Here is a 19757-nt window from a genome sequence, read left to right on the forward strand (position 1 = left end):
AGGCTGACACCTGGCACCAGGCAGGAAGGTTCCAGGCTCCACTGCGCTCCTTAACACAGCCCTAAGCCTGATGTCAACCTACCCTCTAGCACTGGAACAGGATATGGTGACCCTCATGGATCACCAGGAATGACCAACTTCAGGGGGTTGGCTAGTAAGAAAAAGAAATTGTCCTTCAGGAGGGGAAAGGCAACCAGGGAGGTGGAAAGATTCACACAGAGGCAGAGCTCAGCTTTAATTCCAGCTCTGCTGATTACTAGTTGGATACCCTGGATACGTTAACATCTCAGAAGCTCGGTTAACTCAAGAAAAGAGGTACCACAACTCCTCACCTTGGTGTCCACGTGTAAAGAGCCGGGCCTTCCGTGAGCACCACTGAATGTGGCTATTGCTGCAGTTGCCAAGATCCCGAGGGAAAGCTTTGCTGGTCCACAGGGCTGAGCAAGCACAGGGGCCAGGCAGCAGGGTTCGGGTCTCTTGCAAGGCCCCCTCAGCGATTTACCCACAGATCACCAGTGCCTCAATTAGAATGAGAAGTCATCCAGGAAATGATGCCAGGAGGGCCTGCTGTGCTCTAATAATTTTAACTAAACAGACCCAGAATTTGGTGGCGAGGGAGCCTTTGACTTGAAGATGGGTCCCCTGAGGTCCTTTCCCTCATCTAGGAACAGATTTGGGAACAGAGGTGGAGCTCCAGAGTCTGGCTTGGCCCTGGGTGGATTCACTCTAGTAGGGAAGGAGGGCTGTCCTCCCTCCCTTGGCTTCCTCCTGCTCTGAGCTGCCAGTTTTCAGCTTCAGTGCAGGCTTGGGGCAGGTGCTGTGCAACTTGTTTTAAAAAGAGTAAGGTTGCTCTGCCTGCCCACAGCCCTCTTCTGACCCCATCACCTGCCAGTCTCCCAGCTCACTGTGCCTGGTCACCAACCCCTCAGGGCCTCTGCACTGGCTGTTCCCTCCACCTGGAACGCTCTTCCTTCAGATATTTGTGTGGCTCACACCCTCCCCTTTCACTGAGGCAATACCACCACCCCCGCCCTCCAGAGCCTGATCCCCAGTCCTGCTTTCTCCACAGACCTCATCACAGTCCAACACCCTCTTTTTCTCTTTATTGCCTGTTTCCCCACTACAAGTAAGCTCCACAGGGCAGGAACCTTTGTCTGTTTGGTTCGTGCCACATTCTCAGCAACTGACGTGTATGTGTCGCTTATTTTCTCAACAAATCACCAGCGCCTTCATTAAAATGAGAAGTCATTGTTAATGACATAAGTGACACCAGAGAGGATCTGCCCTGCCGTAATGATTTTCACATGACAGTTCTGAATCTCGGTGGCCAGGGAGGCCTTGTGAGTGCCCAGAACAGGCTGGCATAGAGAGCCTGTCTGAGCACTTGTGGCGACGAGGATGCTTCTGATTTGGAGGCTGGGTGGCCTTCCAGCCCAGTGTGAGGGTCAGACTGGTGATGGGGCATCCATACCAGGTTGCTGAGAGGGGAAGGCTGCTCTTTTTTAAGCAAAAGCACCTTCTAGAGTTTCCCAGCCTCTGTGAAATACTTTTTAATGAGCAGTCACAGCCATGTCTTCACATTCACCTAGTGTGGGTATGTCTCTGGGCCCACTGCTGCCTTCCCCAGTCCATATCTCCTTGTGTCCATGCAAGGCCTGGCCTAGGGCGGTCCTCTTTGGCTTAGCTGCTTCACCTCCAGCCTTTAGTCCCCTGTTTCAGCCTCTAGGGAGGTTCTCTGGCTCCTTCGGGGCTCCTGGCAGTGGCCTGTTGCTGTCTCTTGCGTTTCCGTGAGTCCCTGGGTGAGCCTGGGTCAGAGCTGGTTGAGGGCATAGGCTCGGGCTGTACTGAGGGCAGCTTCCAGGTCAGCAGTGCTGCCGGTGCCTTGGGCCACCACTCGAGAGCCCCAGGCCTTGCCCCCCATGTGGCTGCACACGGCCAGTGCCCAGGCTTCTGCTGTGAAGGCTGGTGTGGCACTCTGGGGACACAAACAGAAGGGGCAGTGATGTAGAGCAGCCCTCCTGGCCACCATCCACTCAGTGTACCCTTGAGAGAGGAGTCATGGTGATTAGCACCCCCTCCCCAGCTAGGCACATGGTGGGGGGGAATCGGGTGAGGAGACAGAGGATAGGCTGGCATTGTGTGTGGAGGCTGATGAATGTCTGCTACTTATTTGCAAGGGACGGGGGGCCTGGAGGGGGAGTGGTGGTAATTAGGGAATCTCATGGTGCCTTCTCTGGTGGGGAGTGTGTGGTGGTTAGGGACAAGGAGATGGCCCTAGTCCCATCCTGGGGTCTCCTCACAGATCACCTCTACCCAGCCTTGGCTCCCTGGCCTGGGAGGAACAAAAGGCATGGAATCAGAGAGTGGACCAGGAGATGGGTGGGGTGGGGGCTGCTCTCCCACTTCCTCACCTGGGCCACCTGACAGGCACACAGCACATGCCCCAGGGGCTGGGGGCTGAGTAGAAGCACGGACGTGCCGGGCGCCTGCTCACACAGCTGCCGCACCACCTTCACCAGAACCTGGGCAAGGGAGGGCAGGTGGTGACCCCATAGCTCCCCAGACTCCCACCTACCTCCCCTCCCCAGACCCTGGGGCCACCTCCAACCCCAACACTCACTGAGAGGGACTCAGTGGAAACTGTGTCCACAATTAGGGGCCCCTCCGAGTGCCGCTGCAGCAGCTCCTGGGTCTTCTGTGCAGCCTGTGGGGCAGGAAGGACAGCACAGAGGTCAGGCTAGGGGGTAAGTGGCCCCCACTTCTGAAGTGAGCCCCAGTCCAGAAATCCCCTCCCCTCCTCCTCCTGCCCCAAGCAAAGGTCTTCAGGTTTGAGCAGAGGCACCAGGAGTTCTGCCTAGAATGGCCTCCTTCTTTTGGGTCCCACTGGCGTCCTGCCTCTCCTCCCTCACCTCTTCCCCTTCATCATAGCTCAGGCCCCTACAAATAGGACACTGAGGGTGACAGGACAAAGGCTGGAGCACGGAGGGATGAGGGGGCGGGAGGCAGGAGGATCTGCAGTGAAAGAGCAATTAGGGTTGAATGGCGCAATCAAGTCAGTCGGCTCCTGGCGGGAGCATCTGGGCCAGACTTGGGAGTTGGGGGAGAGACAGTTTGGCAGAGAGAAGTGGGAGATGGTGATGGCACCCAGTGGGCAGGAGAGGGGGGAGCTGACCCCCACCCTCCAGGCCTTGAGGCTTCTCAGTGTGCCTGCTGGAGTGTCTCTGACCCTTGCTGGCCTTGCCTCGTGTCTGCCCCACGGTGCAGCCGCAGCTCCTCTTACCTGCCCTATTTCCAGCTTTCGGACGGCAGTGTTGGCACGCCGCTGCAGCACCTTCAGAGTGGCCTGAAGCTGCCGCCGCTGCCACTGGGGCATCACGGCAGTGTCCACAGCCTACGGCCAGAAGAGTACATCAGCCTTAATCCCCTCCCTGAGCCACAGCCTCTGAGGCAGGGACCAGCAGGGGCACGGAAGAGACCACACCCACCACGTCCCACCCTGCAGACAAACGACAAACATCCCGGCCAGCTGGAGGCCACCAGGAATGCTGGGGAGAGACTGGAAGGGTCGAGAGGCATGGAAAGGGAACAGGGCCAGGAGAGGGTGGGGAGCAGCTCCATGGGGGGTGGCCCTCACATCAGTGAGTCGTCCCACGTCCTTGGATAGCCGCTGTGCCTCCACCACATCCCGGCTGCCCCGACTCAGCCGCTCTGCAGCTGCTTCTACCTCCTGGGCCAGGCTCTGGCCCACCTCTCGAGCCTGCAGGGAGGGAAGAGGATGGTCAGGGCTGCTTGGCTTACTTTCACGTCCCCAGGACAGGGGCTCTCAACCCACTGCTGGTCAGGGCCAAACTAGAAATATTTAACAATCAGGACTAATCAAGGCACCAACTAATCACAACAGATGCCAGATGCCAGCAGCTAGTACGCCACATCAGTGCACGTGTATGAACACTGGTTCTGCTGCTGGACATCACAGCCTGAGTGTCAGCTGTGTGTGGCCCTTGGCCCCCATCCACACCCAGCAGCCTCCTGGCCCTGCTAGCATGCCAACCTGCTGGGCCTGCTCCCCAGTGATGGCCAGCAGGCGGGTAGTGCCCTTGGCAAGCTGGCGCTCCCCAATGATGACCAGGTCTCCTATAGCCCCCGTGCGTAGCAGGTGCCTGTGGGCAGAGGGTGGGAGGAGGATGTCAGGGAGGATGATGGGAGAGAAAAGAGAAGCCTGAGCTCTAAACCAGGTGCTGGTGGCTCCAAAGACCAAGGAAGGGTGAGGACCCAGGGCCCAGGCCAGGGCAGGCAGAAGGAGTGACTCACGTCCCACAGCACAGCTCCACAGAGGTCTGCAGTGCAGCCTGGGAGGCGGGGTCCAGCGCCTGGGCCACGGGCACGCCCACCGACACCACCCGCACAGGGTCTGGATATATCTGAGGGTGAGACGGGACAGGTCTGTTAACTGGCCTGCGGGGGGTAGGTGATCTCCACCATGGGAGCTCCCCCAACTCACCTCATCCAGAGAGCGCAGGCCAGGGACATGGGCAGTGTGGGCCAGGGCCACCTCCTCCATGTACACGGCCTCATCCTGCCCCACGGCCTCCTGCACAGTGCCCTCCACTGCCCGGAGCTGCTCTGGGGTCAGTGGTGCCTGGTGGGGTGGGGGGAAATGGACAGACCGACACAGTCAGCCCCATGCCTGCAGCTGATGCATTAAAAGCACGCAATGTTCACTGAACTAACTTCAGGTTCTAGAACAGTCGCTAGCACATAACAGGTGCTCAATCAACATTTGTGGAGCAGACAATTCTTTTCCTTAGAAAGCTACCTGGGAGTTGGGCCTACTGGAAGCTGCGGGCCTTTCATTAGGCACTAAAAGTTGATGAAGAAACAGAAAATGAAGGCTCTGTCCTCAGGGAGCTTACAACAAGGGGCAGCCCAATGAAGAGAAATACAGCATGGGGGAGATGCAGGGGCTGGAGTGATCAAGTGGAATGGAATTTAGTCAGGGAGCCCTTCCTGGAGGACGGATTTGAGCCAGATGTGCAGGGAGACAGGGTGGCAGAGAAGGGAGAGGGCAGCTGTTTGAGCAAGAACGGCTGGGGTGACAGCAGGAACAAGGAAGCTGGGTGGCTGCAGGTGAAGGGAGGGCTCCAGACACTGTCTAGCCTCACCCCTCTGGTCAGGAGGACCCCGGGTGCAGGAGGAGCCTGACAAGAAGACAGCCGCCCAAGGTCCCACAGTGACGGAGCCCAGGCCCTGGGACTGGCCAAACTCTCCACACCACCGGACTCTCTCTCTTTCTCTCTTTTGTTTTTTATAATCATTGCTTAGGATTTCCTTTAGTTTTCATTTTTGGTGAGGAAGATTGGCCCTAAGCTAACATCTGTGCCCATCTACCTCTATTTTGTAGGTGAGACGCTGCCACAGCGTGGCCTGATGAGCAGTGCGGAGGTCCACACCCAGGATCTGAACCTGCGAACCCTGGGCCACGAAGTAGAGTGCACGAACATAACCACTACACCACTGGGCCGGCCTGAGACTCTCTCTCTTTAAGCCTGTCACCTCACTTGAAGCCTTTCTGTGCCCTGCTCACCTGGGTGGCCACGTCGAAGCGCAGCTGCTCAGGACTGAGATGGGAGCCTCGCTGCTCTGTGCTGGGGCCCAGGGCCTGCCGCAGGGCCCAGTTTAGCAGGTGGATGGCTGTGTGCTTCTCCATGCAGCCCAGACGCCAGGCCTGAAACACTTCTGTCACCCAGGGTCCTGGGTGAGGTGGGGGTGGGGAGAGCAGAGGGGCTGCAGGATATCAGAACAGCAGGGCTGGGGTCTTTACCTTATCTACATGCAGCTGCACCTGGTCCCCCACCTTCAGGCACTCAGGGGCCACTGCCTCATGTAGGATGAAGCCCCCACAGACCTGGGCCCGGGCCACTGGGAACAGCACATCCTGGGGAAGGCAGGGGCCAAGGCACTGGAGGGACTGCTTGCAGCCTGTCCCTCCCCTTGGCTCCCTTCCCAGCTCAGATGTGCCTCCTGTCCCAGCTCAGATGTGCCTCCTGAAGTTAGCCTCTGTGTGTGGGGAGGCTCACCTGTTGCCCCACCCGCACCAGGTAGCCTCTGTCTGAAGCCTGACCCCCCTGTTCAGCGTAGAAGTTGGTTCTGTCCAGGAGGAGGCCACAGCGCTGGCCTTCCCCCACGGAGGCCACGGCTGTTCCATCCTCTGTATATAGCTGGAGCACCTGGGCCTCACAGGTGCCGAACTCTGCAGGGCGAAGAATGGTTATCAGTGCTAGGCAGGGCTTTGGGACATGGGATGTGGGTCTGTGCCTTATTTGAAGCCTATACGCATGCAGCTGGGGGACACTTGTAGCTGGTGCCACAGCGACCCCAGGTGGCTACCCCGGAGAATGCATAGGGCTGGTAACAGCCATCTGGGAGGTCCCTCCCAATCATATCCAGGTTCTCACCATAAGCCCCACTGGGTCGCAGGGAGTAGTTGTACTTGGGGCTGTCGTCGGTTGGGGGCACCCCTCGGCGCTGCAGCTCACCCAGCGCATGGACGTTGAGCCGCAGGCCCTGCTCCTGAACTGGCTCAGCCCGCTGTGCCCGGCGCTGCAGGACAGGGTGGGGGTGTGTGTGCATAGAGGGTTGCACGGAGAATGCAGTGGGACTTGAGCCTCCGCAGAGCCCTGTCCCTGCCACACAGCTGTGTGGACCCGGCCGCCCCCTCTGGAATAAGCCCTCAGGGCTTGGCTGGTTGTTAGAGCCCCTGGGCTGGCTAGTGAACCATGCATCGTGCAGGGTCTCAGGATCAGGCCTCTCTCGCCCATTGCTGCCCCTGGAGGCCTCCTCTCTAGGACACTGTGCTGGCCTCGCCCCTTCTGCTCCTCTGTTTAGCCCACTGCACTAGCGTTCCTCTCTATGGGCTGTGGGTGGGGCCTGAGGTGAGGGGACAGACCATACCTCAGCCTCCTGTTCCCCTCCACAGCTGCAGCTCCTCCCTCAGGAACTCAGGGCTGAGGAAGGGGCTGATGTGTCCCAACAGGGCCCTTGGCAGGAGTGCCCCAGCCTGTACCTGGGCCTCCTCTTGGGCCAGCCGCGCCAGCCCAGCAGAATCCAGCTGCACCCCTTTCTCCTCCAGCATCAGCTCTACCAGGTCCAGGGGGAGCCCCACGTCCCCAGACAGTGACAAGGACCAGGCCACTTCAGCTTTGAGGAAGGAAGACAAGGGGTGTTGAGGGGGGAGGGGCAGGATAGAGGGAGGGGAGGAAGTGAGGGAGAAATAACCGCCAGGGCTTCCCTAACCACACAGAAGCCACCAGGTGCCAGGCCAAGTGCCCGCTCTCCACACCGGCTAGGCTCAGGAGAACGGTCACCTTCAGGCTTCATGCTCCAAGGCCAGAGCTGGCGCTAGCCCAGGGTACTCCCTTGGCATACGTCATTTCAGAGGATGAGGGAAGCTCATTCTAGGCACGAAACCAGCCTTGGAAAGCAGAGACCGCAGGCAGGGCCAGCTGGGCAGTGGGGAAGTGGGGAGAAGGGTGGTGTTGCCGCCACAGAGAGGTCTGGGTGTTGGAAAGAGAGTACAGGGAGAGGGACGCCAGGGAGGGATGTGAGGCATAGGCCTGGCCCAGAGCTCCCTCCTCTGCCTGCCCGGCTTGCCTAAGTGAGCCCCTCACACCCTGTCCAGGTACCCCACTCACCAGGGAACACATCGGAAGGCCCCAGGTGCCTCAGGGTCCGATCGATGATCCGCCGACCCCGCTGCAGAGAGGCCAGGAAGGCCGCCTCGTCCTCCGACACCAGGTTGGCTATCTGAACCGGGGGCAGAGCAGGACTGGACCTGAGCCTCCCAGGAGGGAGAGCCTCTCTCCACCACTCTCTCACCAGCCCCTCCCTCCCCCATCCGAATCCAGTACCTGGGCTGAGCTCTTCTGCAGTTCTGGATAAGCGTCTCCCTGGGGGAGGTGAAGAGGGCTGAGGAGGTGTGAAAGGCACCAGGTCGCTCTCTACCTCCCCACCCTGGGCCTCCCTGAGGGCACCCACCCTGGGTGCTCAGACGGGCTGATGGATGGGGGAAGGGACTGAAATGGGTCATCAGTTTCCCTGTGGAGTGGGGATACAGGCAGAAGGGGTCCCAAGGTCAAAGGCTCAGCAGCCTGGGCAAGGAGGCCTCCTGAAGTCTCCCTGCTTTTTGTGAGCAATTCCAGCTTTCCCAGCCTGCTGACAGGAAGTGGCGCTGGACATTTAGGGTGGGGAGCCCAGCCCGGGGGCACCGTCTGGGCTCAGTGGCAGGCTCCCCAAGTGCCCAGGGAGGCCCAGAGAAGTGAGGAAGCTCTGCCCCTACCAGCGTCTCCACCACTACAGGCACCAGGCTGCCTAGGAAGCCAGGTGGTGCCCGCAACACCTCTGAAGAGAACCGCACGGCTCGACGGAGGATCCGACGAAGAACCAGCCTAGAGGGGTTCAGAACCCAGATATGAACCCCAGCAACCCCTGGTGAGCAGTACGGGGAGTGGGGAGGACAAGGTCCAGAGTGCGTGCTCCCACCCAAAGCCCTCTCCCTTCCCCCGCTCCTCCTGCCATCTCAACCCGACCCACCTCTCCATCTCCTTCCCTCCACTCCCCTGCAACCCCAGCAGCCCTGCCCTCTCTGTAGCCCCTCTGGACTCACGGGGCACCTGACATTCCAGGGGAGACGCCATCGGCGATGCAGACACTGAGTGTGCGGATGTGATCGGCCACCACGCGGTACGCTGTGTCTGTGCGCCCCTCGTCTGCCGCCCCTACCCGGCCCAAGTAAGGGGGTGCCCCACAACCCTGGAAAGCAGGAGAGAAGGAGACATGGTTGCAGGCCCTGCCTGACCTGGCCCAGATGGGATGCTCTTCATCACCCCTACAGCATCTGCCCTCACCCCTACAGCCGACCACACCTGGAATGGTCTGGCTGGAGAAGCTCCAAAGATGACTGGGAGCCAGTCCCCGCCCTCCTGGGGCCCACATCCAACACTAACAATGATCAGAGCTGTGATCATTTGCTGAATCTCTACTATCAGAACTGGGTGGGTGCCTGAACGATATCCTGTTCTGGAAGGTGTTACTATCCTCGCTTTAAAGAGGAAACTGAGGCTCAGAGGAGCTAAGTGCCACACGGCCACACCACTCATTGGGAGCAGATCTGAGAAGGAACCAGGCCTGTCTGCCTCCGGGTGCTCTCCACTACCCCACCCGCCTCTACAGCCGTAATGGGGCAGGGAGGGAGGGTGTAAATGCTCCAAACCTGCCTCCTCCCCAGCCCCACGCCCCCCTCCACAAGCAGTCCTACCATTCACTGCATTGCTCAAGTCAAAAACTGGGAGCCAGCGTTACTTTCTTTCCCCTCTGCATCCAATCTGTCAGGGGGGCCCCTGCTTCTACCTCCATGAGATGTCTCCAGTCAGTCTACTTTTCCCCGCTTCCACTGCTACCAGCCTCAACCAGGCCCTGCTGTCTCTTCTCTGGACTATGAAGTAGGCTCCTAGTTGTTTCTCAGCTTCTACTCTGGTCTCCTTCCAGCCCACCCTCCACACAGCAACAGGAGCGGCCTTTTAAAAGTGTCAATCAGATCATGCCCCTTTCCCCTTAGAAGGCTTCTCACCACACTTAGAATAAAAGCCCCACTTGGACCTCAAGGCCTCACAACATTTGACCCCGGCCTTCCTCTCTGCAGTAGATTGTCTGCAAAAATGGCCACGATCCTTCCCTTTCCTGTGTGCTTGCCACTTTGCAATGTGACCGTACAGCTGCTCTGCTTCCCATCAAGGGATAGACTCTATTTCTCCACCCCTTGAATCTGGGCTAGCCTTGTGACTTGCTGTGGCCAACAGAATGGAAACGACACTGTTCTGAGCCTAGGCCTCATGACTTCTGCTCTCCTTCTTGGAACCTTGCCGAGCTGTGATGTGAACAAGTCTGAGCTAGCCTGCTGGATGACAGACACCCAGCCTGATCACCCCCACTGCCCCAAAGTGACAGGCAGCCAACCCCCAGAAGTAGAGCTGCCTAGCAGCTGACCACAGGTGTATGAGTGAGCTCATACAAGACCAAAAGAATGACCCAGCTAAGCCCAGCTTACATTGCTAGCCCACAGAGTCATATACTAAATAAATGGTTGTTGTTTTAAGCTACAAAGTGTTGGGTGGTTTGTTATACATCAAAAGCTAACTACATCCCATGTGGTTCTACTTCAGCTGGCTGGCCAACTTTTTGTTCCTTTCCTGCCTCAGGGCCTTGGTACCTGCTGTCCAGAAAGAGCTTCCTGTGGCTGACTCCTCCTCCTTCAGGTTTCAGTCCAGAGATCATCTCCTTGCTAAGCTTTCCCCAAACACTTCGTCTCAGATTCCTCTGTAGGCTCTCCCCTCCTAGTTACTATCACCCATGTTTACTGCCTGTTCACAATCTGTAAGCTGCTATCTTGTTCTTTAATACATTTATTTATTATCTGTCTCTTAGGCTAAAATGTAATCTCCATGATCTCTTTTTGATTACTGCTATATCTCCTGTACCAAGCACAAAGGACTTAACACAAAGTAAGCAGTCAACATATTTTTTGAATAAATGAAGGAAGGAGTTAGGGGCAATATCAGGTAATAAACACGAATCCTAGCCTCATGTTTGACACCCTGGTATCCTTGGCTGGTCACTGTCCCCACAGGCTGGAATACTCTGAGTTCTCAACAAAGATGGAAAGCAATAGCGATGAGCACTGGTGATGAGTCAGAGGGGCTTCTGGAAGGGAATAGGCAGGCTCACCTGGTGTATGGCGTTGATGAGCGGGGAAAAGAGGTCAGTGTCGTAGGTGGAGCGTCTGCCTTGCAGCACAGCCACCAGCCTTTCCAGGCCCATTCCTGTGTCCACGTGCCGCTGGGGCAGGGGCTGCAGGCTTCCATCTGCCTCTCTGGCCAGGGAAGGTGTGCAAGGTGAGGCCCCACACAGGATTACAGGTGTGAGGAATTGCCCAGGTGGAGCAGAGGAACGAGGAGGGGTCCAGGGGGCTGACAGTGGGAGGAACCAGAGGGCAGTATCACCCCATCTCCCCAAATACATATGATGATGGCTTTGGGGCCTGTCTTTTCTCATAAAGGGTGATCTCCACCCTTACCCCTGCTTGCGCCCTTGCCTGGACCCAGACATCCCCTTTCTGGGACAGAATTCTTTGACCTTAGAAAGAGACATGTCAAGGCTGGAAGAAAATCTTAGAGATCATCAAGTTCAACCCCATCATATGATAAGAGCAGAGGCCAGAGAGCAGCAGAGACTAGTTTAAACTGTCATGGGCAAAGACTAGAATTAAATCAGTTATTATCTGAAAAGTGTTCAGAAATGTGCCTGGCACATAATAAGCACCATTTAAGTTTTTTGTTTTTATAAGAAATGGATCAAAGTCTCCTCACTGCCACCTCTTTCACTTTCAGCCAAGGATTTTCCTCCTGCTTCAGCACCCCATTACCTGTTGTGTTGCATGAAGACCAGATTCCAAAGCTCCACCAGCTGAGGGGCTCCCACCCCACCAGCCAGGTCATAGTGGATCTCGGTACAGGGCCCACAAGGGCCGGTATCCCCCATCTCCCAGAAGTTCTCTTGTGGTCCAAAGGAAAGCACACGGCTGGCGGGCACCCTGGGAAGAAAGCCAGGCAGGTGGTAGGGAGACAGACAAACCTAGAAGCCGGGAACCTCTCTGCCACGAGAGCCCCTCCATCAAGCTCAGCAAGAGGATGGACAGGAGTGACCCCACAGTATCCTGGGATATGCTGAGACTCTGAGGACTGGTGCTGGTGGGCTCTATTTTCCAGTTCTCTTGCCCTCCAAGAGAGGATATAATGGGGCGCGGGCTTACCCTAAGCTGAGCCAGATGTCCCTGCTCTCCAGGTCTGGGTCCAGCCCCGCCTTGGGGTCACCACCAAAGTAGGAAACCCAGAGCCTGTCCTCAGGGATCCCATAGACCTGAGTCAGCAGTTCCCAGGCCATGCTGCAAGCCTCCTCCTGCAGCGGAAACCCGCGGAGGGTGAGAAGAGAAAGACAGGTAAGAAGAAGCCCCCACTGAAGCGCCATTAAAGCCACAAGAGTTCAGCCCTCAACTTAAGATGAAATCATTTCCACTGCCCACCTTGTTTCCAGAACAAGCCATGACCATTTCTTTTCTGAGTTTTTCCTGCCCAGAAAGCTTCCTCCCTCTTCTAAACCCTACTTTCTTTCAAGTCTCACCTTCTCCATGAAATCCTCTATCCACTCTAGCCTGGAATGATTTTTAACTACTGCATTTTAGTATTACTGTCTATTTATTCACAGAACAATTACTGTCCAGCCATGAGGCAGGAGGCACAGTCCTGGACCTCAAGGGAGCTTTTAATCCAATTAGGGAAGTGAGGCGCATTCCTATTATGTTCATCCAGCACTTTGCCTCTGTCTGGTATGAGACACTGACCAAGCAGATTCTAGGACTGGAGACACGACTAAACTTGATCCTCTTCTTGGCTAACCACTGATCCTTTCCTAACTCCAGGGTTTTCTGGAGACTCACCTTAAAATATTCACCCCCAAAGGCCCAATTGCCAAGCATTTCAAAGAAGGTATGATGCGAAAGGTCTCGGCCCACATCCTCCAGGTCGCTGTGGCGTCCTCCAGCCCTCACACATTTCTGGCTGTTGGCCACACGTCGGAAGCCTGCCATCTCGCTTCGTGGATCCACAGTGCCCAGGAAGATTGGCTTGAACTGGAAACACATGAAGAAGGGAGAGAGGGATGTCCCAGTCCCCCAGGAGAAGGGAAAGGTGGGGAGTTGGGACAGAGATGGCTGTTCAGACTGAAGACTGAGCTCCTCAGAGTGCAGTGTGGTCTTGGCCAAGGGGGCAACCTGGGAGCCTGGGGGCACCCACCTCTGGTGTGTGTAGAGCAGACAAGGGGTAAATAAACCATGAAACAGAGACCCTCTGCTAGTAAAACAGGCAAGGTAAAAGAAGGAATGTACTGGTGGTTGGAAACAGAGCACTGAGTGGCTGCATCCTCCATCTCAGCTTCTTCAACCAAACCCAATAACTTCAGGGTACAAAACTGAGACCACAGGTACTGGGCACACCTCACAATATCAGCATTTAATAGACATCTTGGACAGCTTGTAAGGTTAACTCCCCATCCCCAACCCCACCCCCGCCCATTTTACAGATGAAGATAATGTAGAGAGGGGTAAGTGGTGTTCAAAGTCAAAACCTAGACTAGCACGCAGTATGTGCTCCATAAACATTTATTTAGTGAATGAATTACTTTATTCAAGTAATGAATAAATGAAGCCAGACCTCCCCCACCAGTCTGCCTCCGTGAGACTCCACACCCACTATTCCTGGACCTAAAACCCAACCCCAATGCAGAAGCTCCCAGGTCGAGCCCTTCCCAAATCCTAATTTGCACCCCCAGTCACTTAGCCCAACCATGCACCGGCCTCTGTCCGCAAAAGTTATGAGCTCCGCCCTTCGTATCTTTTGCCCAATCCCGCAGCGCCTTTCTCTCTGTAAAAATCACAAACTCCGCCCCCGATCAGCGGGGCTCAATGCCTACCTGGTTCATGCCCGCATTGACGAAAAGCAAACTGGGGTCGCCGCGGGGCCGCACGGAAGCGGACGGCACTAGTCGGTGGCCATGGCAGTCCCTAAAGAAGCTCAGGAAGGCGTCCCGCACGGCCGCGGCCCGGGCTGGAGGGGGCTCGGACGAGAGAGGCCGACGGCTGGGGCCCCACCACGGACGCGACCTTCGAATGGCCCGCCGCAGCCTCCCAGCTGCAGCCGCCACCGACGCCGCCATGGTAGCTCGGGGCAGCGACTTCACGGGGTCAAAGGGTACCGCGGGGATAGAAGGTGACGTGGGAAGGAAGCCGAGCCCTTCCTACAGCGGCCCCTGGCGACAGGAGGACTCAAGGCAGCTTCTGCCGCCTGGGTGGAAGTGATTGGGAAGGGGACGCCTAGCACTGCAGCCTGGCACATAGTAGGCCCTTAATTCAGTTGGCATTAAACAAATATTCATTGGGAGCCTACTATGTGCCGGTCATTGTACATTAGTACAAGGTACATTATTAACAAAATTAACAAAAATCCCTGCCCTCCAGAAATCTATATTGTAGCAGTAATTATTATGTGTATTAATTTTGCACCGTTACAGATAGAGTGAACAGTGGATTCAAGTTCGGGTGTGTGTGTGTGTGTGTGGTGTTTCCAGGCTGAGAGTGCCAAGGGAGGTAATACCAGCATTCATTCAAGAGGCATTCAACAAATATTTATTGAATACCTACCATGTGCCGGGCACTGTTCTAGGCACTTACCAGTTCCCTTTGCCCTTGGCATTGGGAATGGCCATTGTGTGCTTAGGAACTTTGGAGCAGGAGTCTAGCAGAGACACAGAAGCCAAACAGCATCTGCTCCATTATTAATTGCTTAATAACATTTGGTCTTTTAATTTGCCTGGGGATTAGAGAGAATCCAGGTTGGCAGGGCAGGACAAAGCTGTTGGCTGATAGCTGCAGAGATTTCTCTCTCTAAGCCTCCCAGTGCGGTAGGGTTTTGTGTGTTTTGCTTTAGGGCAAGAGAGATACCTGTTCAACATCCCGCTTCTGTCTTTCTGCCCATCGTGACAGCTGTGACCAACACAGGCCCTTGTGGGCGTAGCCAGGGTCCTCATGGGGCCTCTCGTGATACCCTCTGCTCTTGGTTTGGGAAATAAACAGGTTGAGAAGAGAATTTGCCCAGGTTAAAGCCCAACAGGGGCCGCCAAGTTGACAGTGTGGTCACCTACAAGGCCGCAGCCATCCAAGTGGGCCCTTTGGCCACCAATCTTTGTGAGTTATGTTATTTAGGGACTTTTGAAACACAGTTTCCTTGGGAATGTGTAGTCTTTTTCGGACTTGTTTCTATAGCAGTAGAGAATTCTCAACTTCGTGTTCTGACAGAGCCCATAGCATCTATCCCGTGATTTCTTGTTTTTTCCCTTGCCCACGTAGATTAAAGGTGTTTTGAAAGTGTGTTTTTCCTGTTTTGGATTTTCCAGTGTTTCTGGAACAGGAACCTAAAGCTAGATGGGGATTTCTGTGAGACTGATGATCTTGAGACAAGACTGAAATTCTTCCCCAAACTGAGATGGGAGTGTTTTGCTTGAGAATCTAGCAGGGGCTTCTACCCAGTACTGACATCAACTTTTATTTTTTCCTTCTTCAGATTTTGCCCAGAAAGAATTTGCATTATAGTAGGAACTCCATGTTTTCAGACTAATGTGGATCTAGTGTGGAGCCATGGATTTTTTTTTCAAACAGCTTTATTGAAATATAATTCACATACCATACAATTCACCCATTTAAACTATACAATTCAGTGGCTTTTAGTACATTCACAGAGTTGTCATCCATCACCATAATCACTTCTAGAACATTTTCATCACCTCCAAAAGAAACTCCGTACCCTTTAGCCATTAACAGCCAATCCCCCCTCCCTCTCAGCCCTAGGCCACCACTAATCTACTCTCTGTGACTATACATTTGCCTATTCTGAACATTTCATATAAATGGAATCATACCAAATATGGTCCTTTGTGACTGGCTTCTTTCACTTAGCATAATGTTTTCAAGCTTCATCCATGTTGTAGCATGTATCATGGATTTTTAGAAATGCATCCTTTGAGTTGTTTTCTGTTTGAAGAAGGTTTTCTCCCCATATTATTATTTTGTCCTTGCCATTAAAGAATGATCATTTTCTTTTCCTTAAATGTGGTGTTCTCTGGTCAGTCTCCTCTTTTTAATATTTCCCAGTGAAGCAAAGTGGTTCTTCTAGGATTGGGACATCTATTCTGATTTGCCACTGTCATCTGATGAGGAAGTTAAACTTAAGGACTGCAGTTTCCCAAGATAGATGGATATGGAGAGAACTCACCAGACTGGGAAGTTACTGACCTGGCAACTTCTCTCATGAGGACTCATCCACTGTCTTAGTATTCACTGGAATTTCATTTTTGGGATTAAAATGCAAGTAGAGTCTGTTTCCTGGGAGCTGTTCAGCCAGGTGTGGGTGCTCCCTTGCCTGGGTCTGGGATTGTCCTTATGCTGCTGTTTGACTTACTTGGCAGGTCCAAGGTGCCCATTCTTTGAGCCCTCTCTGTTCACCTTACATAAGAAACACCCTTACTCTGGGAATGGAAATTCTCTTTCCTGATTTCCCCATCGGTTTTTGAGAGCAGGAACCTGAGGTCAGTGACGCATTCCGTCCTGGACTAACGGTCAGAGGAGACACGAGGGAATTTTCACCCTTACTGAGCACAGGGAACTCAGCTTTGGGAACTTCCTCTTATAAATCATAAAGACTGTCTTAGTTTCTAGGTTAAAAGTTCAACCTATAAGAGGTGTGCCTAGTTTGATGTATTTTTTATGGCTTTGCCTTATCTGGATTGTGGAAGCAACGCTTGTCAAACGTTAATATGCGTAGGGATCTCCGGGGATCCTGTTAGAAATGCATTGATTCGGTAGGTCTGGGGGTGAGGTCGAAATTCTGGCATATTTCTAAGCAGGCTCCTATGTGATGCTGTTGCGGTCCCTAGTCTACTAGACCATACCTTGAGTGACGAGGGTGTGGTAGAAGACTTGTGGGAAGAGTCAGGACACAGACTTCTGCTTGGGGCCAGGCCTCAGGGCTTGGATGCCCCTGGGTTCTCCCCTTTCTCCCAGAGCGGGTACGTGGAGCCGGGAGCTCCTCGTGCGCATGCGTGCTTGCTTCTACCCTCCCCGCCTTGGGTGGGAGAGAGGGTGGCGGTTGCGTGCGCCTGTTGCTAAGAGACGGGGAGGCTGTGCGGAGCAGAGGCGGGGGGGGAGGGGAGCTGCGCCAGCAGGAACTCGACGAGGGCATGGGAGCGCGGATGGCGGGCCTCAAATGGTGGGAGCCTCCTGGGACCAGGAATTCAAGGATTAGTGGACCCTCGAGGGTCGCACTGTTCGGGTTTGTCCTGATGCATTTTTAAATGGTTACATTTTAAATGGTTATATAAGTAACTACATAATATCCTCGATTTTGCCTCATGGCTTGCAAAATCTAAAATACTGTTTGACCCTTTGAAAAATGTTTGCCAAGTCTTGTATTTGCGATTAAAAAAAAAAATCCTTGTTTTCTTCTAAATCACGTAATAAAACACAGATGTAGAAAAGTCAACCAAGCCAAATGTGTAGCTTAATTATTAGAAAGCAAACGTCTTTGTATCCACCATCCAGTTCTCGAAATTGAACTTTGCAACCACCCAGGAGCCCTCCATGGACTCTGCCCCCTCCCCAACCACCTTCCTCCTCCCAAAGGTGACCGCTACTCTGACTTTCTACTTTTGTGTCTTTATAGTTTTATAACCCAAATATACATCCTTAGATGTTAGTCTTGTCTGTTATTTTAAACGGTTCCTTGATTTGTGTTTTAAGTCTTTTAATCTATAAATTCCCTCTTAATCCCCTTCTTTTCCTTACAGTGTGTCTATTGCAGCCTGGGAGGTTTGACCTGCAGAGCCTCCCACAGTCTAAGTTTTTGCTGACTGCATGTTCAACATTCGACTAACATTCAACATGTTCCTCAGTCCTGTTTCATGCAAATTAGCACTTGGATCTAGAGACTCGGGCAGACACAGGTTTGGATCCCTTTGGCAAGACTCAAGATGGTAGTGTGTGCTCTTTCACCAGAGGGCACAGTGATGTCTGGTTGCCTTTCTCTGATCTTAGCAGCCTCTTAGACATAATGCTTCTATCTGTTAATTCACTGGAGGGTGCAACATGATATTCTAATTCTATCATCTCTTTTTCATTTATTAGTTGGAATCTTTCTATAAAGAGATGCTTCCTCTAATCTATTATTTGCTCACCAGTGGTAGAGTTCATATAGAAAAGGCAGGATAAATGCTTGATTTTCCCCTTTTAGTTAGCAGTGTTTAAGATAATGAATTTGCTTCCTATCACCCTTCAAAGTGGTCTATTATTACATTTTTCAGCATCATTACGAACTCATGGATTGTAGCATATTTGGTGGTTTCAATCAATTGCAATTATTATCTCTGTTAATCTCAAATTGTCCCATCTTTGGTCAGTGGGAACCTCTTTGATTTGGCTTCAGAGTCCTTTTGACATGACGCTAGTAGTCATTGACAGGTTTCTTGCTTTCTGTTATGACAAGATATTTCTGGCTCATTTTGTACATTTCTTGCCCCAGACCTGGAATCAGCCATTTCTAAAAGTCCTGGTTACTTTTAGTGGGAAATGGTGTTTCAAAACTACAAACTGGGTGCTAGGGATGCTCATTGCTGTTGGGTTGGTCGTTGTTTCTAGGTTTTTACAGAGGACAGAGAGAGGGAGAATAAATATTTACAGATAATATGTTCCGTTAGAGGGCTTTAAGCAGGGGAGCGACATGATCTGATTTATCCTTTTGAAAGATTATTCCACTGGGAGAGAATAGACTTCCGGGGGCAAGATGGGAAGCAGGATTGCCTATTAGGATGTTTTCTCCAGGAGAGAGGTGACGGACAGGACTGCAGCAGTGGAGACAAGAAGAAGTGGTTGGATTCAGATTATCTGTGGAAATAGAGCTATATATGCTGATGGATGAGATGCAGGGAAAGAGGGAGAAGACTAAATTCTATGTTTAGGACCTGAGTAAGTGGGTGGGTGGTGGTGCCATTCACTGACATGGAAAGCCTGGGGAAGGAGCGGGTCTGTGGAAAGGAAATCAAGAGTTTGCTTTGGGTGTACAGGCATACCTTGTTTTATTGTGCTTCGCTGTAGTGCAATTCACAGATACTGCATTTTTTAAATTTAATTTTATTTATTTATTTATTTTTCCCCCAAAACCCCAGTAGATAGTTGTTATGTCATAGTTGCATGTCCTTCTAGTTGCTGTATGTGGGACACGGCCTCAGCATGGCTGGAGAAGCAGTGTGTCGGTGCGCGCCCGGGATCCGAACCCAGGCCGCCAGCAGCGGAGTGCGCGCTCTTAACCGCTAAGCCATGAGGCCGGCCCAGATGCTGCATTTTTAGTAAGATTCTCCACCAGCAAAAAGATTACGACTCTCTGAAGGCTCAGATGATGGTTAGCATTTTTTAGCAATAAAGTATTTTTTAATTGAGGTATGTACATTGTTTTTTAGACATAATGCTATTGCACACTTAACAGACTACAGGATAGTGTAAACATAACTTTTATATTGTCGGGGGAAGAGGGAGAATCTCCCTCTGCCCTTTCCCTTAAGGTTCTTCTGGCTGGCCAAATAATCAACGAGACAGGTTAGCAGGAGAAAATAATACCAAGTTTAATAACATGTATACATGGGAGAAAGCAGGGACACTGCGTTTCTCAACACAATAGCAGAAATTTTCGTCTTAAATATCATTTTCAGCCAATGACAAAGGAGGATTTTGGGGGTGGGGGAGTCAGTTACAGGAGATTACCACTAAAGCACAGTAAACAAGAGTAAGGTTTATTATGTAGCTCAAGGCCTCACCTTCCACATTGACAAGTCACTAGAAATGAGCTCATCCCCCCTTTTCCCAATACAGAGAGGGAGATACCTTTACAAATGGAGATTTCCCTTATAAATGTAAATGATTGTCTGGCAACTCAGGGTCATCCAGAGAATGTGGCCAGAGAGACAGAACTTCTGATAAGAGGGGCTTGTTGGTGCCTTTCCTATTGTAACATTTACCCTACATTATCTTTACAGCCATCATGATAGATCTG

The 19757-nt window shown here is 53.0% G+C and overlaps 1 protein-coding gene across 1 annotated transcript; it reads right to left on the minus strand.

Annotated features, from left to right (window-relative positions):
* Positions 1–1232: 1232 nt before the first annotated feature.
* Positions 1233–13832, minus strand: AARS2 (alanyl-tRNA synthetase 2, mitochondrial). The gene is made up of 22 exons (XM_004424067.3): positions 13579–13832; positions 12548–12739; positions 11864–12009; positions 11477–11644; positions 10780–10924; positions 8663–8808; positions 8336–8444; positions 7908–7946; positions 7692–7803; positions 7064–7197; positions 6456–6600; positions 6078–6250; positions 5822–5935; positions 5585–5725; positions 4502–4639; positions 4312–4421; positions 4052–4160; positions 3635–3757; positions 3281–3391; positions 2621–2704; positions 2412–2522; positions 1233–1975 (listed from the first exon to the last, which is right to left on the minus strand). Exons 1-22 carry the CDS (start codon positions 13819–13821, stop codon positions 1811–1813), a joined length of 2958 nt encoding a protein of 985 aa, XP_004424124.1. The 5' UTR covers positions 13822–13832; the 3' UTR covers positions 1233–1810.
* Between the last annotated feature and the right edge of the window lie 5925 nt (positions 13833–19757).

Source organism: Ceratotherium simum, chromosome 13, assembly GCF_057802395.1.
Source record: "Ceratotherium simum simum isolate JZ-2026a chromosome 13, ASM5780239v1, whole genome shotgun sequence".
Lineage (NCBI taxonomy): Eukaryota > Metazoa > Chordata > Mammalia > Perissodactyla > Rhinocerotidae > Ceratotherium > Ceratotherium simum.